Raw genomic sequence first — 25626 nt, forward strand, 5'->3', positions numbered from 1 at the left:
GAAATTGTGTTGAAAGCCATTCAGTATCTTTTTAAAATATTTGAAAAATTATTGGAAAAAAGAAAAAGACGAATCTATGAGAAGATTCTGAGACCATTCTGACAGCAGTTGCTATCTGTTCACAGACAAGTTCAAAGGAGGTGAATCGGCCATGGAGCAGGCCTGCAGCGGCCTTGATGCTCAAGAACTGCGTGAACTCCTCCACTCCACTGACTACTCTAGGTAAAACAAATTGATCGTGTTTATTAGTTATGTTGCTTCGCATTCATGAATCATGTTTGAGAATGATCATAACACCTGGATCAACACAAAACATGCTGGATAGAAGATCGAGATAAAAGATGGAGATCGTTGATGCAGTGCCCCTTGTAGGTATGTGACCAGAGTTGCCGAAAACTCGCTAATTTTGTCAAAGGGCAGATATTTAACCTCGACCAGCTAATACTAGCAGATCGCTCCCGAGGGATGGTGAACTCATCCTTGGCTGCAAAATATCAGCGTTACTGTTCATAATCAAGTCAATAAATTAAACGTCGACTCGACAGTTTGAAGGCGGTGTGTCACCAGAGATATCCTGCCAGCCCATAAGAGATAAAGAAACTTCTTCACCTTTCACTGTATGGGCTGGTATTTTGCCTTTCACCCATTACATACCTGAAACCACATCATCACACAACACACAATGTACACACCACAGAAGTGCCCTCATGGCTCCAAATGTACAGCGCTATACCAAGGTTTTGCGCTGTGCATTTCTCCATCAAAATCGACTTTAAAAAAAATAAAAAGTCAATCTTTTAAATCAGTCTTCAGCCCATCCCCTGCACAGCAGTTGATGGGGTTTTGTTATTGTGTCTATGTCCATGCCGTAACTTTTTGTCCCCCGTCGCTCAGCGGAGCGAAAGGGGGACTATGGCTTTCCCCTCCGTCCGTGTGTCCGTCCGTGCAGGCGTGTGTGCGTGCGTGCGTAAGCGAAGGACCGCATTCGAATTTGGTGTGTGGGTGCAACCCACGTCAAAATCCAAGATGGCCGCCGCCATGTATGTCTGATGCCATGTATGTCTGAACCTTGTAACCTGCATATCTTGAAAAATAAGCGAAGTACCAACTTCTAATTTGGTGTGTGGGTGTATCTCGCCATAAGGAAGAATGCTATTGAAAATTGGGTCGCCACGTCAAAATCCAAGATGGCTGCCGCCGTGTATGTCTGAACCTTGTCAGATGAATATCTTGAAAAATAAGCGAAGTACCAACTTCTAATTTGGTGTGTGGGTGTATCTTGGCATAAGGACGAACGCTATTGAACATTGGGTCGCCACGTCAAAGTCCAAGATGGCCGCCACCATATATATGTCTGAAACTTGTGAGCGAAATATCTCGAAAAATAAGCGAAGTACCGACGTCTAATCTGGTGTGTGGGTGTATCTAGGCACAAGGAAGAACGCTGTTTAAAATCAGGCCGCCACGTCAAAAGCCAAGATGGCCGCCGCCATTTATGTCTGAAACTTGTGAGATGAATATCTTGAAAAATAAGCAAAGTACCAACGTCTAATTTGGTGTGTGGGTGTATCTCGGCATTAGGAAGAACGCGATTGAAAATTGGGTAACCACGTCAAAATCCAAGATGGCCGCCACCATATATATTCCTGAAACTTGTGAGCGAAATATCTCGAACAATAAGCGAAGTACCAACGTCTAATCTGGTGTGTGGGTGTATCTATTGGGTCGCCACGTCAAAATCCAAGATGGCCACCGCGATGTATGTCCGAACCTTGTGAGATGAATATCTTGAAAAATAAGCGAAGTACCAACTTCTAATTTGGTGTGTGGGTGTATCTCGCCATAAGGAAGAAGGCTATTGAAAATTGGGTCGCCACGTCAAAATCCAAGATGGCCGCCACCATATATATGTCTGAACCTTGTGAGCGAAATATCTTGAAAAATAAGCGAAGTACCAACTTCTAATCTGGTGTGTGGGTGTATCTAGGCATAAGGAAGAACGCTATTGAAAATTGGGTCGCCATGTCAAAATCCAAGATGGCCGCCGCCATGTATGTCCGAACCTTGTGAGATGAATATCTTGAAAAATAAGCGAAGTACCAACTTCTAATTTGGTGTGTGGGTGTATCTCGCCATAAGGACGAACGCCTTTGAAAATTGGGGCGCCACGTCAAAATCCAAGATGGCCACCACCATATATATTCCTGAAACTTGTGAGCGAAATATCTCGAACAATAAGCGAAGTACCAACGTCTAATCTGGTGTGTGGGTGTATCTATTGGGTCGCCACGTCAAAATCCACGATGGCCACCGCGATGTATGTCCGAACCTTGAGATGAATATCTTGAAAAATAAGCGAAGTACCAACTTCTAATTTGGTGTGTGGGTGTATCTCGCCATAAGGAAGAAGGCCATTGAAAATTGGGTCGCCACGTCAAAATCCAAGATGGCCACCACCATATATATGTCTGAACCTTGTGAGCGAAATATCTTGAAAAATAAGCGAAGTACCAACTTCTAATCTGGTGTGTGGGTGTATCTCGGCATAAGGAAGAACGCTATTGAAAATTGGGGCGCCACGTCCAAATCCAAGATGGCCGCCACCATATATATGTCTGAACCTTGTGAGAGAAATATCTTGAAAAATAAGCGAAGTACCAACTTCTAATCTGGTGTGTGGGTGTATCTAGGCACACGGAAGAACGCTGTTTAAAATTTGGTCGCCACGTCAAAATCCAAGATGGCCGCCGCCATGTATGTCTGAATCTTGAGAAGAATATCTTGAAAGATAAGCGAAGTACCAACTTCTAATTTGGTGTGTGGGTGTATCTCGGCATAAGGAAGACCGCTATTGTAAAGTGGGTTGCCACGTCAAAATCCAGGACGGCCGCCACCATATATATGTCTGAACCTTGTGAGCGAAATATCTTGAAAAATAAGCGAAGTACCTTCTGGTGTGTGGGACTTTGGGTGTATCTAGGCATAAGGAAGAACGCTATTGAAAATTGGGTCGCCACGTCAAAATCCAAGATGGCCACCACCATATATATGTCTGAACCTTGTGAGCGAAATATCTTGAAAAATAAACGAACTACGAACTTCTAATCTGGTGTGTGGGTGTATCTACGCTTAAGGGAGAGCGCTATTGAAAATTGGGTCGCCACGTCAAAATCCAAGATGGCCGCCTTGCGTTTTCCACTTTGTCAACTCGCATCACTTCACCGACGGGGGACCTAGGCATAACGCTTGTTGATTAATAAATTAGTCGATTAATTATTTAATTATTCCATTAATGACTTTTTTTTTTAAGTTACAGATTCGGATGAAACAGGTTGTGGTTTAGGTATTCTGTTAGGGTGGGAGGCCGGAAGCAAACAGGCAATGCAGATACGGCGAATGCTAAAGCATGAAACCAATAAATTCCACATTCCTGTAGCACCCTCAGTTGCACGTCAGACATGGACAACAAGTTTGTGAAGGACTTCCATGAAAAAACGTACCCGTTCGCAAACAAACGGGTACGTTCACGTATAGAAACATCGATCGTGGGTCCGTGGTGAATCTGCATATGGCGAGCTGCAAATTTCACATTTAGAAGGTAGAAACCATCACGGCATGTCGTCATTTAGTTGAACTCAATATCTCTTTTTTTCATTCCAAACAACATAACTCCAATCACAAATTAATCACAAAATAAACATTTAACAACATTGTTAATGTTTCCGACATTGTAAAAACTACCAAGTCAACAGTTAAAAGTATTTTGAGCCGATAGGTGTTACGGCCTTGGTAAGATCGATGGAGACAGCGATCTGTCATCTTATACACCGCCCAAATAGCTATGTGGAATTCTCTAATGCAGAGATTAAACTCACGTCGTTTGAACTTTGGCCGAGGTCATTATTTACTTTTAATGATGTTTATATACGAATCAAAAAGAAGATAATTGGTTGTGGGTCGTCCTTTCCGCATATCTCGTGGGATTGTGAGTTGGAGAGACGACCGTGATGGCGGGGAGGGGGTTGGCATTCTCTCAAGCAGGGATTCAACCCATGTCCTTATAAAAGGTCTTTGTCCGAGGTCACCGAGTCCGATCGGTGCAGCTGTGCAGCGATCGGTGCAGCTGTTTGTGTGGCAACCGGGAAAATAACGTTGTGCGGGAGTCCAAACATGAAAATGCTGGAGGCCACAGGTGAAATTGGAAAAACAATATACCCTATTTTAATCCAGGAGATCCCAGGATTACCCACCCAAAATATCGTCATTCAGCCGTTTTTATGGTACCTTCGAACGGACAGACGGACGGACATTTGGTGAATTATAGTAAGACTAGTGGGGTCACCCGTGGGAATCCCACGGGCATGGACGTGTGTGACATTTCGACATATTGAGTTAGATGCTGCACCTGCACATTCAGTTTCACAAAATGGTTACTGGCAATTTATCAGATGCACAAATGATGTCATCTACACGATGTATTTACTTCTGATAACATGTGAATGCATGTGTGTGCACACCCACACACACATACACACACACACCCACACATATATACACACACACACACACACACACACACACACACACACACACACACACACACACACACACACATATACACATGCACAAAAACACACACACACACATATATACACACATACATGCACACACACACTTACAGACACATGTACATCGACACATGCACACATATACACACACACACGTATATATATATATATATATATATATATATATATATATATATATATATATATATATATATATATATACACACATACACACACACACAGACATATATTATGCACACACACGCACACACACGTCCCACATGTATATACATGTTTAAAGTGTACGTGCCCTCCCCCCCTCCCCCGCCCGGCAACGCTGGGTACTTCTGCTAGTAACTAATAAAATAAAAACGAAGAAATATCTCTGGGTAATTTCCTGAAACTCGGTGAAATTCGCTGAAATTCGCTCGGTGAATTCACTCGGTGTATCGGTGAAATTTTTTATTTGGGCGGTGTATAATTTCTTCAAACGAAATATCTTCGATTTTCTTCCCGTTTTTTTCAACCGAGTCTAAAACTATGTTAGCGACTGTGAAAAATGAAATGATATATCGAATTTGATTTGAAATAAAACTGGGAGAGAGAGCAAGACACCACGGGCCTACAAAACAGGCCTCAAAGCTATGCGAGTTAATAAAATGGTGGATATTTGTTTATATGAAGCCTCTCCCAGAATGGGTGGAGCTACTCTCTCAACGGAGTAAGCCACACCCCCGGACAGAATCACCTTCGCCTATTATAATATAGATACGAAGACAAATTAATAATTTGGTCAAAAAGGTCAAAGGTGGTCAGTGTCACATAAAATCATAAATTTTCATCCAATTGACCTGAAATTTAAATTTACCATTTGAGTTTTATCATCAAATTTTCAACAAAGCTTTATTATGATAATATGGAGAAGAGAAATGAATAATTGTCAAAAAGGTCAAAGGTCAGCATCACAAAATCATCAATTTTCATCCGATTGACCTGAAATTTTAAGAATTTACATATTGTGGGTCACTGAATTGGTTCACTTATCAAAAGCAACAAGCTTGTTTTTTTTTTGTTTTTTTACAATCCAAAGGTCAAAGATCGAGGTTGCATAAGATCATTAATTTTCATCCAATTGACCTGAAATTTGCATATCGGGTCGTTGAATTGGTTCACTAATCAAAAAATAGGCGTCGATTGTTTATTTATTTATTTTCGATCAAAAGGTCAAAAGCCAAGATTTCATAACAACAACAACAACATGCATTTTAAGGCCATTTTCCCTGCTAGAGCGGGGGTTAGCCTTGCGGTCCCCATGACAATCTTCTCCATTTTGCACTATTTTCTGCATCTCTCTTTGTTAAGCCCCTTGCCCGCATTTCTTCTTCCACCATCTTTAGCGAAGTCTTTCTCGGTCTTCCCCATCCTCTACTTCCTTCCACATTCATTTCCATCACTCCTCTCAACCAGTCACTTTCATCCTTCCTCAACACATGACCAAACCATCTCAACCTGTTCCTCTTCACAGCATCAATCACAGGCTCTATTCCCATCATCTTTCGCAATTCATCATTTGTCTTCCTCTCTCTCAACGATACTCCGCACATCCACCGAACCATTCGCATTTCCACCCTTTCCAGCCTTCGTTGCTGCTCTACATTCATGACCCATGTCTCGCTCCCATAAATCATAACACTTCTCACACATGCAGCATACACCTTTCCCTTCAGCTTCAACGACACTCCCCTCCTCAGCACGCCACTCAGTTCCCGAAACTTCTTCCATGCACATCTCACTCCAGCAACCGTTGCCGATTCTGATCCACCTTCTCCATTCAGCATGTCTCCGAGGAAGCAAAATGTTTTCACACCTTCCAGCTTCACGCCATCTCCAAGATCCAACTCAACATTTCCTCCATCTGCAGCTCCCTCTGTGCACACCTTACATTTGAATGTAGCTGCCACACTGGTTAATGACCCTCTCAGACCACTACATTTTTGATGAACCCACTCAGCGCACATTGTACATTGAATGGAGTTCACTCCGACACCCTTCCTGCACACAGCACATGGCCACTTCCCAGTTCTTTCCACCTCACCACATGCTTTACCACTTGCCATCACCTTCGTCTTTCCTATACATATTCACCTTCAGACCTTTTGTCTCCATACATTCCTTCCACTTGTTCATCTTTTCCTTCAGTCCATCCATACTTTCCGCAATCAACACCAGATCATCTGCATATAACGATATATGATAAACCCTCCTTTATGTTCTGAGCCAGCACCTCCATCACAGCTACAAATAGTAGTGGACTTAGTACCGACCGCTGATGCACTCCCACCTTCACCTCAAACTCACCACTGTTCCCATCCTTCGTCCTTACAGCTGTGCGCGCTCTTTTGTACATTGCCATCACTACTCTGATCAACCATTCCTCCACTTCTAACTTCCTCAATGCCCATGTCAATACTTCGCGTGGAACCCTATCGAATGCTTTCTCCAGATCAACAAACCCAAGAAACAACTTCCTCCTCTTCTCCATGTACTTCTCCTGCAACTGCCTCACAATAAAGAGCACGTCTGTCTTTCCTCTTCCTGGCATAAATCCAAACTGCATTTCGTCGATTTCTCCTTCTTCCTTATCCTCCTCTCCAACACCCTTTCCAATACCTTCATTCCATGCTCCAATAACTTTATCGCTCGGTACGAGCCACACTCCAGAGGGTCACCTTTCCCTTTGTATAGAGGGACGAGGGTACTCAGTTCCCAATTCACTGGAATGCGGCCTTCTTTCACCACCAGATTACAGATCTCTGTCATTCTCTTCACACACCCACTTCCTGCTGCCTTCAACATATTTCCCACAACTCCCGTCGGCCCTCCCGCTTTTCTACTCTTCATTGCTTTTATCGCTTCCCCAACTTCCTTCTCAGTTATCTTCTCTGCCGGTCCTAAAACTGGGTTACTCTCTATGTTGCCATCCCATTCATTCTCTGTATTCAACAGCATTTCCATATATCTTTTCCATCTTCCTTTAATTCCATCTGGGTCCACAACGATTTGTTCCACTTCATCCTTCAAGCAACTCACCCCCATCCCATCACACCTCTCTTTCGCTATCTGCTTTGCAATCCTGAATACCGCTCTCTGACCTTCTTCCGAATCCAAGCATTCTCCGAACATTTTCCTACATCTTTGCTCCCTCTTTCTTTGCAGCCTTCTAACTTTCATGCTCTGCTTTTTCTGCTCCCGCACCCTTCGCCTTCTGCCACTCCTTGAACTTCTTCCTCTTCTCGTCAATCCTCTTTCCAACTTCATCATCCCACCACCATGTTTCCGAGTGCCTCGGTGGTCCTTTTGTCCATCCACATACCTCACCAACGGCTCCCAACAGACTATCTTTCATTGACATCCAACCACGTTCAAGCTCAACCACATCATCCTCTACCCTACTCAGCCTCTATTTTAATGCCTCCCTTACTGTCACCTCTTTCAACCTCCACACCTTCATTCTCGGTTGGTACTTCACCCGCCGAGCTCTCCTCGCACCTTTCACCCTTATGTCGCAGACAACCAAGTGGTGCTGTGGAACAGCCTCCTCCCCCGGGATCACCTTTGTGTCCCGGAGGTGCCCCCTATCTCGCCTACGCACCATCAGGTAGTCAACGGTTGTCGTCGACCCACCTGACGTGTATGTAACAAGCTTATTATCCCCTTTCTGGAACTGAGTATTACAAATCAACAAATCAGTAAACTCCAAAATCCTTTCACCTTCTCCATTTCTCACACCATATCCGTAACCCCCATGAACTCCCTCAAAACCATCCATACTCCTTCCCACATGTCCATTTAGGTCTCCTCCTACCACAACAACTTCCTCATCTTTCAAAGCCAAGATTTCATAAAATCAGCAATTTTCATTTTGTATTTCTTTTTTAACTTTTCATTATTTTGAGCATGCGGAAGAAGAAGGCGTCTGAAGACAAATGGATGTGGACGGGCTTTACATTTTCAGATGCTTTCTAGTTTTATATTGTCATTTGTCAGTAAAAGTGATGTTCTTCGTCTCGGTCACGATAACCGAAACTGGACCATTTATATTCATGAAGACATTCAATGAACCTCATATAGACACGAAAACCAAAAATACAAATGAATTTGCTCAAATGTGTTGGAGAGTAAGACCCAATTCACCAGTAGTTTGCTTTTTATCTCGATGTTGCTTCATCATCAATTGCCATCTAATGGTTGAGCGAGGCGGCGGGGGAGGCGAGAGAGGATGGAAGTTTTCACAACATTAACACTGTGGAAGTCGGTTGCTTGAGCTGGTCATTGTTCTTGATGGAGTGAATAAAAATTATTGAATATAATGACTTTTTCTCTCTAAATCTCACTGCAGAGTGGTTGGAGAAAGCAGCCATTCGGTTATCTCGGATGAAAACTTGAAACTCCTCCTGGATCGCGACACTCTTGCTCGTGGTAAGTGCAAAATTTTATGAATTTGCTAAAGGAGATTTTGACGGTGAGATAACTTGTGTTTGAGTAGGCAGTCTGCCAGTAGGAATATGTCTGGTGTATAATATGCAGGTCACTTTTCAGATACAATTATCAGGGGAAATACCAGTTTATATATACACAAAGAATTAAGTTAAGCACCCCTACACAAAGAATTAAGTTAAGCACCCCCTAATCCTGTCCTGAACCTGAACCCCCTCGAGCACGTTTGGGACATGTTGGGACGACAAATTGCGAAGATGGTCCCTCCAATAGCCAATCTGGATGAATTGGAACGTGCATTACATCGGGAATGGAACAACCTGCCACAGCAACGCATACGACGGCTTACAGGGTCTATGAGACGTAGGGTTGAGTCAGTGATCCGATCACGTGGGTCCTACACACGTTATTGACGCAAAGATCGCTAGAGGTCTTCTCAGAACAATGACTGTACGTTAGAAAACATAAACGTCATCCACACTGTCCGTGATGGACCTATAGCTCCATACTTAAATTGAGGTGAAAATATGCCTAAAATTCCCAAAAAATTTCACCTTAAATTATTCAGAATAAAATATTGAAAACGGCATGATTGTTATGTTTTTATGTGACCATAATATCACTTCTCCAGAAAATATAGCAATATCATGGGTATATTACACTGTTTTGACGACAACAAACTTGTAATGTGCGAGGTTGTAAAAAAACGGGGGGGGTGCTTAACTTAATTCTTTGTGTATATATCGGTACACCCACCCGCTCACTATGGGAGTGGGCAGGAAGGGTCATTCCTCTTTGGGGTATAAAGATTACAGTCGATCTATGGTCAGGTCTCAAGAACATTGGGTGTGTTCATTTACCAAGTTTCTTGTGGAGAAATCGTGAAGTGGTTTAGCATTCGAGCAAGCACTCCATTAAAAACTGCTAATGAACGGCTGGCTTGGCAAGCGCTAGCTAGTGGCTTGGCAAATGAGCACAACCCAGTCTTCCTCCCTTTCAGTTTCATGTTAAACAGCAAGAGCAAGTTTCAAAAGTTCGCTCAGAAAAATGCCACGTTAGCGGCAGGAAGGGTCATGTTATTAACCTAACCCTTGTGGGGTATATAGAGTACAGTACGAGTAGATCTCCGCTCAGTTCTGTAAGTATAACTTGCCTCACGGATGTCGGGATTCCTCCAGGTTTCTTTGTTTAGTGTTATAAACAGCATTAGTGACTTTAAAAAGTTAATCATACATGCTTATGGTTTATAATATTTTTTTTACTTCTGGTAGAGGCCGTTGCTCCCACGAAAACACGATAAGCTATTTATAAACGTTAACTCGACATTTGTTCAAGGAGGAAAAACCCCTTGGGGAGGTGGGATATTATTGGTATTAATATTGTTTCGTAATAACATTAATAATATGCTATTATCGTTAGTTTTGTTATTAGAAGCGGAAAAACTCCACAATAAAGCTAACTTAACATGAATATACACTTCAACACGCAACCCCGTTGACGGCAATGGTGGGGAAAACTGATTCGGAAGAGAAAACTCCCTTGGGTGGGGGGCAAATGAATGCGCTACATACAACCTTCATTGTGTAACCATTAGTCATCCTGTCAAGTTTGGTAGAGATTGGGTAAGTAACGACGGAATGTATCATGGTCAAAAAGTCACAGACAGACTGACACCAAATTGCATATTTTAGTACGATAACCTGCACCCCAAACATGAACATCAGCTCGAGTGGAAATTTAATTAAATGAACACCCAATCAAGAGTGAAAATTTGCTAATTTCTGGAGAGTGCCATTTTAGATGGTGTTTAATTTGGCATAATGGAGGATTCCTACTTGTATGAAAACATGATGAATGACGTGGCATGTTCAACGTACCGAACAACTCTTACCGAGTGATATGTGACTTCTATCAGATTATCACAATAAGAGCTCGTAACTCTCAAGTCTTTAGTTTACGGTAATTCTCAGTCTGTTTTGCTGCAATGCACATGGTATTTTGCTGCTATGATGGTGTATATTTTTAAGAGATGAAGCTGCTTCAGTATTCAGCTATGTCCTACCTTCAATCTGTCCGTCAAAAATGAAGAATAACCTTTCTAACCCACCATGCTTAATTATAAAGGGTTCTAAAGTGTAAATCTAGAGGGTTTTAAAGGGTAATTATAAAGGGTTCTAAAGTTGTCAGCATCTGGAAGTCTTGTAACTTTCAAGGATTGCACACACTGCCAAACTGCACGGCTTCCTTCAGACACGGGTGTGATTTTTTATTTTTGAGAAGGTAAAGGGTTGAAAAGACAAACGAATGTATGACAACCGAACCAATTTAATTTTTCCATCAAAATAAATGATTCAAAACAAATAAAATACACGTAGACTAAAGATGACTTATTTTAACATGTTGGCCTGTCACTCATTGTCTCTTCTTAGGGAAACTTGAAGAGACCAAAGACAAGGAAGGTGTTTTCAAAATCATGGCAAACAACCAGAACAGCCTCTAACCTGACTCCACTAAGACAAAATCAGCCCCAGGCAACATTTACTTTGTGCATCATCTTTTTTTTTTCTGCTTGATATTTTTGCATGCCCTTTTTCATCAATCCTTGTGTTTTAAACCATTACACGTTTTGGCAGTTGTACAATTCTTCCAATAAAAGTTGATTTCGAAGTTTTAATTTTTACTTTGGGAACAATCATTTCGAGCGATTGCACATTTGTATATAATTGTACACTAAGTATTGTCGTGTGGTTTGCTCTGTTAACACCGAGCGTCACCACGGATGAATCGAGCTTTAATGGAGGCGTTTATTCAATCCAATGGCGGTTTGATACACGGGCTGGGGGATTGGGGGAAAATTCCGCGGCTTACCTTTTCGGCCCCGACGATGTCTTCTCCCTGCAAATTATTTACTCAACCCGAGACGGAGGTAAAATGTACAACAAGGAATATTTATTAACGGAACCGAGAACAAGGAAACGTGACGGGAGAAACTAAATTCTAAATTGGGACATCCCCACACCAGACTTCAGATACGAAACAATGGGCGAGGATGAATAAAAGAAATGTCTCGTGTTGTGGAATGTGGTGCGTCTTATCTGTCTGCTGTCGTCCAGGCCCCAAGCTCGCGTCCGGACGCACCTCCGGTTTGCGCGAACCGCTCGGGCGTTGGCGCGAACACACCTCTATACACAGTCCGTCCCACAGGCACAAGGAACACGACCAACAGGGGGAGGATGCTGGTCTCTTCACCAAAGTCCAAAGGCAAGAACAGGTCAAAAGTCCAAAGTGAGAGTCCAGAGCAAGAGGCCAAGGGAAGAGAGGAAAATGCTGGCGAGCGAGTCGTTTTGTCACTCGCGGTGTGACGTCAGCCCTCCTCTCCCCCCAACCATTGCGTCGCTTACTTTGTCGCCTTTTGCGCCCTTCTTCGTCACCAGTGCTTGCCCTCCAACCAGTGCGAAGCTTGTTGGTCGTTCGTTCGTGCCTTCCGCACTGATTGGCCATGGTCTCATCGGCTGGTGGCTAATCAGTGTCGCTCCTTTACCTTTCACCCCCCCAATCACGGAGAAGATCTCTGCCCTTCCTTTGACCAGTCGCACGTCCTCCCCTACGCTGCCGATCGGTGTGGTGTTTGTTGCTCGCCCCTCCCCTGGCCAATCACTGGTTCTCCTGGGCGTGGCTCCCAGCCTGCCTGGTCAATGTGTGAAAGCCATGGTGTACCACTGCGTGGCCGGTGCCTGCTGGTCTTTCCGGTCAGTTCTTATGGTCAGTCATTGTAAGGGGGGAATTTAATTAATGTGGTGCACTAATGGGCCTATCTAATGTATAAGAGTGCGTTGCCATACGGGACAAAGGGTAGATGACCAGGTCTGACACATGGGAATTATCCTTATTCCCTTGAACTATTTATCAGGCTCCGTTCCTCGTAATGGGGATGAAGACACACCTTAATCCGACAAACCACCTAAACACAGAAATTACAGGTGAGGTTCCCTGTCATGACAGCCGAACACCTACCTATGCAGATCTACCTAAATCTAGATATTCCCCTACCCCAAAATTTCATAACAGTATCAACGACGGGCAAACTGTCGGTGCAAATGAAAACTGAAGCAGCGAGGTTCATATACTTTTATAGCTATCATGACTCGATTACATTTGTATGGAAAATACACATGGAATATTTTGCGCAAATATAGTCAAAAGAAAAAGACCAGTTTTAGTATATTTCATGAAATCAGTGACAGTTGGAAATGCTTAAAACTGAGGAATGTTTTTAAGCTCGATTCAAACCACCTATAAAGCTATCCTAAATCCATATCTACATTCTTTCACAGGCAGGATGATGCGATGTGTGTGCCGTCCCTCAGATGGACGTTAAACTGGGCGTACCACCTGTCAGCATTAGTTGGTGGACGGTAGATCCCACGGTCTCCTTTGCGGACCAGTAGGTGAGCTATCGCAAATTCCAAATACTAACCCAGGCTTCCTGTGTCAGAGTGGTGACTTGACCAGGAATGGAACCCAATAACTGCTTCCGTCAAACCAACGCTCTGCATTGAGCACGGTACATGATGACGAATCCAAAATGGGCAACAATTGAACATCACAAAAAAACAAACAAATTCAACTCGTTGTTGGAATGCAGTCTTTTCACAACTAATGTACACACATCTACAAATATATCAAGAACAAACAAAAATGTCGATTTTGTAAGAGAGTACATTCGTATCAAACTGGTGCCTACATCAGTCCATGATGGTGCTACTCACCGGTCACAGGTACATGCACCCATCAGGAACATTTTAAAGTGTGGATGAAAAACGTTCTGTTTGCATTCCGCACTCACTCAAAATCCTTGTTGATAAATCGAAACTTCAAACAAACGCAGATTTTGGTTTAATTCCTCCTCTCCACACGTCCCAGCTCTAACGGCCCTCCAGAAGATAGAGGCCAACGAAACAGCATTGCCAAGACCCAAAAGGCACTTTACAGCAATGCCACCCGTTTGTTACGACCCATATGCAAGTCGTTTAATCTTGAGTACGTATACGTGTAAGAATTACTACCGATATGTGCGGAGTCTGAAATTGCACTGTTCAGAGCAACAGTTTGATTACTTTAGCTCGTACAGTTCAGCTCTTACACAAGGTACCTCTCTTGTGGGTACGGTTCTCGTACTGACTACCCTGCCGAGTACAAATGGTTTCTTTAACCAGTCCAAGTTCAGAACGGCGATTGAGGTGGCAAATTGCAACTACACAAATGGACAACAGAGATTATACATATATATTTTAAGGATGACGTTGAGGGCAAAAAGATAATCTTGCGGCCCACAATCATTACAAATTGGGACAACAAAGAATATTCTTTAAAACAAAAACATCCCCATTGCACGTTTAAGTTGAACCTTCAGTATAAATGCGTGGTCGTTTCACATTATTAGAGCACAAAGGATAGTTTAAAACGAGCCTCCAGTAGCAACACAAACCGGAATGGTATTAAAAGGTAAAAAAAATAGACAAAAACAACTTCTGTACACGGAATAAAAACAAAGATAACGTGTACAAAGTCAAGGCACCCTTTAGCAGCAGGCAGACAATGAACCGCGTGTACATTGCTCACGCTTTGGTCACTTCCCAAAGCCCTGCACCAGTGTATCGGAATAACGTGGGAATGTATGCAACAAGTCAGAAAATCATTTGGAACAAACAAAACAGCTGTCGTTCAAGAAAAATAAACAAAAAAAACCCACCTTTTCACATTGCACGACAGATCTTCACAATCCCAAAAGATGGCAAACCATCCACCTCTAACACTAACTTCGGAACCTTCCCTTCCCTTTAACGTTCTCGCAGACGTATTCTGGACTTGAGTGTTACACACAAATCTCAAAACATCATTTATAACACTATACCACCACTCTCACTATTCTCTTACAGCTTCCAATGCATACAACTCCTCCTATCCCCATTTATTGGGGACTGACGAGTCGTGGTGCCGTGCTGCTGCGGTGCCGAGCACGGTGGGTTCCGGCTTTTTAGCAGCTGGATTCTTGCTGTCTGCTCGATGCTCCGTGCAGGTATTTGTGTATTATGCGCTCTGCGTAGACCTCCTCTTCTGTCGTGAGTTGCGCGGGTGGTGAACCTGCGCGCACGTGCACTTTAAATTAAAATTAAGATAACGGTTATAAAAGGTCACAACATGGCGGAATTGTAACAGTTCCGAGTCCCTGACGTAAAAGATGCGATTTGAATTGTGCCATTTCCTTGGTTTCATTGGGAAAGCATTGGCGAACCATTCCCAAAGACACGTTACCATTCTGTATGCGAAGGACTGGGAAAAGGAAGAAAAACGGATTTCGAGGTTTTCGGAGTTTAAGTTTTACAAAAAGAGCCTTTTATTTTAACAACCAGCCAATGATGGGAATGTGCACAGTGGAGTGGCAATCAAAGATTCAATCTCCATGTTTGTCTGGTTCTGCCATTAAGACAACTCGGCCCAATCTGCCAATCCACAGGGAAACACAGCTGGTGTTACCTTTGACATGAAGGTAGCTCGCAAACGTGAGACGCCCTGGGCTGTTGCAAGCATTGTCCATCTGCAAACAATAGACGGAAAAGAAAAATGTTGCAGGAGGGAAACACCAATTTGGATAAAGATAGACCACCTGCCTTTAATCAAATCTGCTTAACAGGATAGAACCCCCTACTCTGCTCCTCCCCCTCCCCTTCCCCTTCCACAGTAAGGGTAAGGTATGCAACCAGTAAGGGAAACAAAGTTTCTTGTAGCAGAGTGCGAACCATACTCACAAGCGTGTTAGCTGGATCCAAATCTTCATCCTTGCTCTTCTGGGACTCCCCAAGCTCAGAATCCAAAGATGACTGGTCCACCTGTGTGGGTTTAGGCCTGCAAACCAAGGTAACATGTGACTTGCAATACGGACGAGTAATAAATGGCAAGTAACCTTGCGGTATGACATCATGAAGCACTGCATTAGAAAAGGCATCACCAAATATAACAATTGCCTTTGGGTAAGGCTCAACCCCTCCATCCATCTGTAAATCTAAATGCCCACAAATGTGGTGGCAAGTGCAGTTACTCTGGTTCACAAAAGTCTTGGTAGACAGGACATCCAGCATCCACTGGATGGACAATCCACTGGACAATACCTTCATCCACCTGAATAAAGGCATGCTTTTCTCGTAGTCCATGAGCACGGAACTGAGAAATTTAGATTTCGATCAACACTCACTACATGTAAATTTTGGCTTGACAGAGTGATAGAATAGTCCTCCGAGAACAACCCCAGGTAGTATGGTCAGTCAAACTGTGGTATCAGTTTTTATCTGGAAGCCATTTTGTTGGCTAAGGGGTGTGACAGGTCAACTCTGAAAATATTGGGGTAAGGGAAACATAATCGCCTATATCTTCGCTATTCTTCAACCGATTGTGGTGCTTTAGGTAACGTTGGTTTATTAATTAATCTCAACTGGCCAGCTGGACATGTGACAGATTATTTAACTGCCAATCAGAGTGTGAATCTTTTTCCATGCACATCCAACTATTTTCCAAATTCTGTGATCTCTACAAACAGTATACCGATCATGCCAAGAATATTTTAAATTATTACAATGCTGTATACATGCAAAACTGGTGTCTTGTTTTGAAATTCTGCCATGCTAATGGGAAGATGGAGCATGGTTTTGGCTTGATGTGTTCTTAGCATGGACTTATGGGGTTACGAACTTGGAGACAAGACGCAAGCCAGGGAAACAAGACCACTGGACCTGTAGCCCTGGCCTAATGTTGTCATCCAAATTTGGTAGCATTCTGACTGGTGGGTTTGGAGAAGATTTTTGAAGGGATTTACGTGATTTTCCCAAAAAGCTGACCAAGTCGGCCATTTTGACACACTTTTGATCACATGATCGGCATGACCTCCACTATTTTAACATCCCTACCTTAATGCAACCCAAATTTGGGAGCATTCTGACTGATGGGTTCGGAGAAAAGGATTTTTGAAGGAATTTACTAAGGCCGCCATTTTGACACTTATGGTCACGTGACCAGAATAACCCCCATTATCTGTTAGAGGAACCTTGCTGCCAAATTTCAGCTGGATTGGCGCAGCGGTTTGGCCGGAAAAGTCGAAATATGAGACGGACGGACGTTGCACGATAACAATACCTTACCTGGAATTCAAATTCCAGATAAGGTAAAAAAAGAAGGAAAAAAAAGCATGCATCAAACATCAAGTACATTGGTGCAGTTCTTCAAAATACAAGGTCTGTTATACCCCTCAGAGGTAGCACGTTGCTAAAGATCACTTACTGCAGCGGACCCATGTCGTCTCGCAAAACTGCACCATCATGACCATCGGCATTATTCACACAGTCACCACCCACTCCATTGATCAACTGCTGTGAAGCATGGTTCACGAGAGCTAACCAGTCATCATCCTGGGAGACGGTCACGACCGAGCTCCCAACTGGTTGGATCGATTCTGGCTCATGTCTGACACATCCCATCTTCAACTTTGCCGGCTGGGCGTTGACAGCATGGTGTGATGTCATTATCTGATGATTACCATTGGAATGGTGAAGCTGCTCGTTTGGTTGCAAAACCTTGGATTCTTCCAGCATCAGGCACTCGCCAACATTGTCACATGAGGATCGTTCTAATCATTGGGAAGTGCATGGGAGAAAAGTTTTAAATGGTCTACTTTTGTGAAGGAAAAAAAAAATCGACATAAAAGGATACAAATAGCATACATTCTCATCTGAAAAACCTTTTCCTGCAGGATCCAAGAGGGATCTAGGGCTTTGTTTAAATTCAAATTTCATCGGTGTAGAGACAAACATATGAAACAAGAGCGTCAGCAAATAATTTTACCGAATATTTATGTTGATAAATTCCAAGCCCAATCACCGAGTAGTTCCCAAATTAATATGCTGGAGTGACGAATTCTTACAAAACAAGAAATACCATTTAGGGCAAAACAACCAGAAAATAATTAAGAGCGAAGTCGATGGCACACCATCGCAAATCCCCACGCTTCCTACCTGAAGCAAAGTTCCATCAGGAATGGCACAATATCACATTTGGAGTAAATGTTTCCCCCATTTTGACCCTTGTGACTGCAAATCCCCAGCCCCTACCCATGTTTTCCCCGATCATAAATACCCATGTTTTCCCCGATCCAGCTAAAGTGTCAGCCTGTTGTTTTGCAGGCAAACATATTTGCAGAACAAATCAGGGTTGTATTAAAAAATAAAAATAAAAATATCTTCTTTATCTGCAGCCGCTTGTCCGATCGATGCAAAACTTTAAACATAGGAGGGACATCCCATGGAAAATATGAATGAGAGTGCACTGCCCATCAGATAGGATGTGAACCTGGGGATCCACCTGCAAGCACTTTGCAATCCAGGTTGCGACTGGTGGATGTTAAAGATGCCACGATATCTATTGCAAGCAGAATCCTTGCTAAATACCAAACTCCTTGCCCAGGAAGCTGCTTCGGAAATCGCCAACACCCTGGGACGTGTGGAATCAATCCATCGACCTATCATGCAGGTTAAGCATTGCAGTTTTGATTATTGCAATAAATTGTAAGGCTGGGTGATGACCGCAGTGTGCAGAAGTCACACATTTCTAAAGAAATAAGACCAAGTTATAATTGATTTTTACCATTGATGACAGTCGTCCACATGAGGCCAATGACAACAATTCTTCCTCATGGAAAAGGTGAGTAAAATCCCTGCAGAGTTGGGACGGCTGCAAATGATGACTGCTATAAAGCAACATACTTTAGAAAGGTCGGACTGATTGCAGGTGTTGGTTTGTCACAGAACAATAGACTTGCACAATTTTGTGATGGTAGGCCGTGGTATTTTTCACTTAGCTCCGTTACACCAATAACTAGAACGGCACTCAGTAGAGAGCATACCTCCGCCTGGTTGGCCATATCACGCTGGTGAAGAATCACTTTAAAAATTCTAGTAGCTGGATCCGAATCCAGATCTTCACCAAAATCTAATCATCTTCAAAATGTAATCAATCTCAATCATTTTATTCGTATTAGTCTCGGCCTGAAGGGGTTGCGAGACTATTGTAATGCCGTGTCTGTTTATATATTTTTTCTTTAAAAACTTTTCTTCTCTGCAACCACTTGTCCGGGCGATGCAAAACGTTAAACATAGGAGGGATTTCCCATGGAGAATATTTTTGTTGACAATTCTGATGTCATAAGTCACATGGTATGGCAGCATATTGCATTAAAGGAAAAAATTTGGACATCTGCGAAACCGCTCAACAACAAAAAATTTTTGCAGATGTCATTAACTCCCCATGGGGTATATAGGGTGGAAATGATGACGGTGAAGTGGTATTCCAGCCATAATTGGTTGAATCGAAATCCTTATCCAAAAAATCTGAAACTTCATACATCTGATGTACGACCCAATGTGATTGAAGAAATAAATTTATGATGTCATCAGTCACATGGTCGGGTGGCCATATTGGATTGAAAATAAAAACGTAAAAAACAATCTTCTCCAGCATCACTTAACAGATCGATGTGAAACTTCTTACATATTGAATAGTCATGGGTAACTAAGTTTGAAAATTTCAACGTCTTCGGACATATCGTCTGGCAGCCATGTTGGATTTAAACTAAAACTTTTAAAAACATAACACTCAAACCGCTGAACCAAAGGATCCAAAACATTCAGAATATAATTGACTACCCATTGATGGACATACAAGGGTAATACCTAAAACGTCATTGGTTATGTGGTTTGGCAGCCATATGGGATTTAATGCAAACCTAAAAAACAAATCCTTTTCTTGAACCACTTAATCGATTGATGCGAAATTTCATACATGATTGACTTGCCATGGGGAATATAGTTTGAAAATTTTAACATCATAGGTCGCATGGTCTGGCAGCCATGTTGGATTGAAGGTAAAACATTTATAAAACCTTTAAAAAGCATCTTCTCTCAAAGGACTGAATGAATGGATCCGAAACCTTGAGTATAATCATGGAATACCCATGAGGATACAAAGGTGATAACAAAAACATCATCGGTCAGATGGTTTGGCAGCCATCTTGGATTGAACAAAAACCTTTAAAAATCTTATCTGAAACAGCTGAACAGATAGAAGTGAAGCTTTACATGATTGACTACCCAATGGGGAATAAATAACGATGGATAACGATGTCATCGGAGACGTCGTGTGGCAGACATATTGAATTAAAGAAAAAGAAACCTTTTAAAATCTTCGCTAAAACCACTGAACTGATGGATGCGAAACATTAAATAACAATGTGTCTGGTCAAATCAGGGTTTTATCAAAGCGGTAGTAGCTTTGGCCTGGCCATAACTGCTAGCTGTTATAAAGCATGTTTCTCGTGTTTTTTTTGGATCAATAGGTCAAAGGATAAGATGTGAAAAACACATTTGCAGCCATAACCTTTGAACGGATAATCGTTTTGAACGGATTGAATTATTTTTCATATTCATCTTGACTGACGTAATTTAGCCTTAATGGGCACAAAAGTAGTTAAACATCCTAATAATCAACCAATAAAGGTATGGATAATGGCAATATGTGACATAATAGGTTGCAATGATGATACAGGTATAAAAAAAAAACCACCTTTAGAGGCCATTTTTCCCCGCAAGCGGGGGTTGGCCTTTTTCGGGGACCGTGGTTGTTGTTGTTTTTTTGTTGGTACCCTTTTTGAAGCAATGTTTTACGGCCGGATGCCCTTCCTGCCGCCAACCCTTTTTGTCGCCTTTTTACGACAAACAGGGAATTACCAGTGAACTGGTACTCAATTAGCCGACCTCGGAAGGATGACAGGCTGAGTCAACCCCCCTGGCGTTAATTCAGCGATCGACCGGGATTCGAACCCAGGATCCTTGGATCCTAAGCTGGCACCCTAGCCACTAGCCCAACACCAGGCTAATGATGATACAGGTATATGGGCCATAATAGCAGTGGACCGTAATAGTAGAAAGAGCGTGCGAGGCGAGACTATGTGCTCTTCCGAGTACCATTGTAGTTTATTGTATACAATTGTTGTTTAAGTAAGTGTTACAGATAAAGTTTTAGTTAGGTTTGAATTCGTTTGGGTAGAGGAATAATGGGCATTGGATTAATTTGGGTATCGCGTGGTTAAGGCCAAGCCTTACAGCTACCTTGACCTGTTATTACAAGCTGTAAACTTTGATTAAGTGTGGTGTAGTTGTTGTTGTTGTGGCATAGGTTGGTTGTTGCATGAGTAGGTGAAGGTTTGAGATCGCTCGCAATTGTGGAGGGAGGATGGGTTTGGACAGGCGACACTTGTTCGCCAGTGCAGCATGGTTGAAGGCAGGTAAGCTGGTTAAGGTGGTTATCGTCTTCACATAGCATAAACTCATGTCAATAAGATGGAAGCGAGCAGAACTCGAAGTCACAAAATTGGAAGCAGGGAAGCAAGGGGCAGATATAGAAATCAGAGCAGAAGAATGTTTAATTTGTATGGTATCGGGAGTGCTAGAGGAAGATGGTGATTTTTACCTCCGCAACCGAAGGTGGATGGAGGTTATGTTTTCACCTCTGCCCGTCTGTTTGTTTGTTTGTCTGTGAACAAGATATCTCAAAAAGTTCTGAACGGATTTGGACAAAACTTGCTGGGCATGTTGGGTGTGTGATGAGATTTTTGGTGAAAAATCGATTCGATTTTGGTGAAGATCTGAATATGGATTCGGATACGAGAATTATTTAATTTTTTAAGTGATTCTTCACCATTGAGAGATCGGGCGAAAAGCGATAAATAACATAATATTTAAAAAAAGTTGTGAACGAGTTATGACTAAACTTGGGGGATGAGTTGGTTAAGTGACAAGAACAAGTCGATTAGATTTTGGTTCAGGTCCGAATCCAGATCAGTGGGATACAAAACAAACTGTTCAGCCTGATAGAAGTATGCGCTGCGCTCTACCAAGTGCCGTTCTCGTCTGAGAAATAGCTGAAGTTTAGAAGCACAATAACCGTACTGAAGGAAAGGATTACTACAAACAGGAAGTATGGGAATGTGAATGGTTTGGGGATGAGGAGGTGCTCAGGAAAGGAGTGGTGGAGGAGGTGTGATGCTTAGGCAGGCAGTGGCTGGGAAGTGGAGTGCCGAGGTAGGCAGTGGCAGGGAGGTGGAGTGCCAAGGCAGGCAGTGGAGCCGGGGTGCGTAGGCAGGTAGTGGCTGTGAAATGGGAGGCGCTAAGGCAGGCAGTCTCTATGGTCATCTTATGTAAGCATGTCCTAATGTGAGCGACACCCATTCACCTTTTCCCACGGTAACATTATTGAATTTTATCCCCTGTATGTTCTCTGTGCAGAATGTAGGTGCAGGCAAGGAAGCTACAAGATTATCTATCAAAGCATGCACTTTACAAGACCCCCGAAATAATCAATTTTTATCATCAGCTTTCAAGTCAAGACCATGAGAACAGCCAATTTTCAGACCTTCAGGCACACTATGGCAAGTGGGTTGTTCGAGTGAAGTCTTGGTCGGATACGATGGAGGTTCGATGGAAAGTGCATCTTCTGATCGAGCTTGTGACACCACAGCAGTATCAGTGATGGTGCAAGTTGAGGGTGAACTGACATGATTCAACTCTTCCAAACGTACTCCAACCCGCCTACTCAGGCTCAGATAGTCTCTGGAACAATAGATATGGGTAGCTTATATGTTACTGCCTAGTACCAGGAACAGCTCGTAATGCATGGAAATGAATATTCTTTAGCTACATTCTCAAGCCTTTCCAAAATAATACACACATAACTTTTTTCCCCCAATCAAATCACAATATGAAGCAAAGATGTAAACTAGAAATTAAGTATAGTAATTCCAAGCATGATGACAAATTTGACAAAACCAAACATGCAGCAAATCATGAAACAGAAATCAAAGTCTCGCTGCCAACTGGGCATCGTTAATAGAAACGAGGCACTTCTGAGCCACACCGAGCTCATCACGGTGTACGAGGCTTTTCTCCAGAGCTCCATAGTGCAGCACTGACCCTGGTGTTGGCTTAACGGTTAGGGTGCTGGCTTGGGATCCTTGGATCCCGAGTTTGAATCCCGGTCGGTTGTTTAATTTATGCCAGGGGGGTTGACTCATGACTCAGCCTATCATCCTTCCGAGGTTGGCAAATTGAGTACCAACTCACTGGTAATTGGGAGATGGTGTCTCCTAAAAAACACCCATCTGGTTTGGACCGGTTCAAGTCATACCAAACACTTTATAAATGGTACGTACTGCTTCCTTGCTTGAAAAGGACAGAGCATGGACAATCCCCATCAGTTGGCATCCATGGGAGAGGAGGAAATTCCTCTTGATGAAATGCCCCGCTGAGTACGGTGAGAAAAGTGGTGCCATTGTTATGACGTCACTGGTACCCAGAGTATCGTGGGAAGTGGCGGAAGTAACGGCACTTCCCCCAAGCTCAGTGGCTGTGTTAAGTGTTTGTCTCGGCAGTATGTCCGTGTGTGTATGTGTGTGCGTGTGTGTATGTATGTGTGTGAGTTAGCTCTATTACGAGGATTAGCCCATGTATAAAAAAAAAAAAAAATAGGAGGTGGCGGATTCCCAATGACTGTCACTCTCCCACCAGTGGCAAATTGTTGGGCTCTCTATTATATACAAACTTACATCTGGCCTTGCCCCCAATGTCCTCTTACCTCTGCCATAACTAATCCACTCCAGGTCGCATATATTCTTCAAGAAACCCTCACCTGCTCAGCCTCCCAATATCCAAATGTACTCGTATATGTACCGTCCCTGATATGAACTCAGCCTGGGAAGAAACCTCTCATGCAGATTTATCCCCATCTTGTCTTCAGTTAACCTACCCTTCTAACCACCCATGGTACACTGAATCCTGTAGTGACGCAGTTGTTTCGAAACAACTTGCTTTATCTTCCTGGAAAGCAAAGCCGACCGAAACCAATCTCAGCTCATCCCACAAAGCCCGTAACAAGTGTGCGTTCACTCTCAGGAGGGCCAGAAAACAACATGTGGTCAATACCTCAAGATTGACCTTTCCAACTTGTCACCCAATTCTAAAATCTGTTGGCACCTTATTAGGTCTGTCTGAAGTATACTTCCCCTCCATCCCTTCCCTCTCTTAAAATGACACCACAGCCACCTCCACCTGTAAGGCCAAATGCCTCAATTCTGTATTTTCTTCCAAATCTTGTGCTACTGAACACTCGCTCTATATACCCACCCTACCCAGACATACCCAATTGCGACTGCACTCTGCGTCTTTTACACCTAAGGTGGAGAAGTTTCTGGCAACCTTGGACTCTGCAACTGGACCAGATTTCATCAGCTGATCACATGTCCTAAAAACCTGCTCTTCTTCTCTCACAATCATCCTTCTGCTCTCTTCACATTGTAATTTGCCCTCGGTCATCTTCCGTTTGTTAAAGTCAGCCAAAATCACTGCATGACAAACATTCTGCAAAAACCAAACCCTCTCATCCACAGAATCATGAGCTTACTTCCAATCATCAGCAAGGTCATGGAATCAATCATCGCAGTCAACATCAAATCCTTCCTGTTCTCCAACGACCTCATCTCAAATCACCAATTTGGATTCCGAGCAGGTCACATCGCCTTGGACATGCTGCTTCGACTCTCCCAACAAATGGTTGAGGCCCTTAATGTCTAACATGAGATCAGGGCCATCTCTCTTGATATATCTAAAGCATTTGATACAGTCTGGCATCCCGTCTTGCGTTCCAAACTCTCTGCCTCTGGCAACCAAGGCCAACTGCACACATGGCTTACCGACTTCCTTTACTCTTACAGCCAACGTGAGGATCTCAACGGGATCCTCTCATCCCCCTCTCATGGTTAAGGTTGGAGTTCCTCAATGTTGTCTTCTGGGTCCAGTCCTATTCTAAATCTTCATTCATGATCTTTGACTCTCTGCAAGATCCTCTATCTCTTTGCTGACGACTCGACCCTCTGCCGTGGCATACCTCATCCTTCATATACACCTACAGCCCCTTCTCTCTCTGCAGACCTTGATAGAAACATGACATGGTCAAACAATTGGAAAAACTTTCAATCCTGAGAAAGTTCTCTTTCTTTCTTTCTTTCTTTCTCTTTCTCTTTCTCTTTCTCTCTCTCTCTCTCTCTCTCTCTCTCTCTCTCTCTCTCTCTCTCTCTCTCTCTCTCTCTCTCTCTCTCTCTCTCTCTCTCTAAGGACCATCTGGCAAACTCTTCTATCTACCTTTTTAAAATCCTCTTGAACAAGTTCAATCAACCAAACTTTTGCACCTTACTATCAGCCATGATCGTTCTTGGGCAGACCACACTTCTAAGATAGCTTCTAAAGCCAGTTGCAGACTGGGCATCCTCCGTCGTGCAAAGTCCTTCCTTGCCACATTTGAACTACTATCCACCTACAAGGCTTTCATCCGCAGTTTGATGGAGTACTGCTCTCCCCTCTGGGCTGGCTCCCCTGCCTCACATCTTGCTCAGCTTGACACCACGGACACA

General features: G+C 43.1%; 2 protein-coding genes across 4 annotated transcripts in view; one reads left to right on the forward strand and one right to left on the reverse strand.

Moving 5' to 3' along the window:
* The window catches only part of HELLS (helicase, lymphoid specific), a 73097-nt gene extending 61358 nt beyond the window's left edge, over positions 1 to 11739 (forward strand). For all 3 annotated transcript variants that reach the window (XM_078776524.1, XM_078776523.1, XM_068113604.2), the window contains 3 exons: positions 126 to 222; positions 8968 to 9047; positions 11495 to 11739. In XM_078776524.1, coding sequence (XP_078632650.1) covers positions 126 to 222; positions 8968 to 9047; positions 11495 to 11565 — 248 coding nt within the window. In that variant the 3' untranslated portion in view covers positions 11566 to 11739. The remainder of the gene's footprint in view (positions 1 to 125; positions 223 to 8967; positions 9048 to 11494) is intronic.
* Positions 11740 to 13179: 1440 nt separating this feature from the next.
* The window catches only part of LOC137425310 (uncharacterized), a 49580-nt gene continuing 37133 nt past the window's right edge, over positions 13180 to 25626 (reverse strand). The window contains exons 6-10 of the mRNA XM_068113597.2: positions 22578 to 22774; positions 17397 to 17742; positions 15875 to 15971; positions 15603 to 15663; positions 13180 to 15209 (exon numbers count right to left, since the gene is read on the reverse strand). Of these exons, the coding sequence (XP_067969698.2) occupies positions 15103 to 15209; positions 15603 to 15663; positions 15875 to 15971; positions 17397 to 17742; positions 22578 to 22774 (808 nt within the window). The 3' untranslated portion in view covers positions 13180 to 15102. The remainder of the gene's footprint in view (positions 15210 to 15602; positions 15664 to 15874; positions 15972 to 17396; positions 17743 to 22577; positions 22775 to 25626) is intronic.

Source organism: Myxine glutinosa, chromosome 4 (genome assembly GCF_964187855.1).
Source record: "Myxine glutinosa chromosome 4, kmMyxGlut1.1, whole genome shotgun sequence".
Taxonomy (NCBI): Eukaryota; Metazoa; Chordata; class Myxini; order Myxiniformes; family Myxinidae; genus Myxine; species Myxine glutinosa.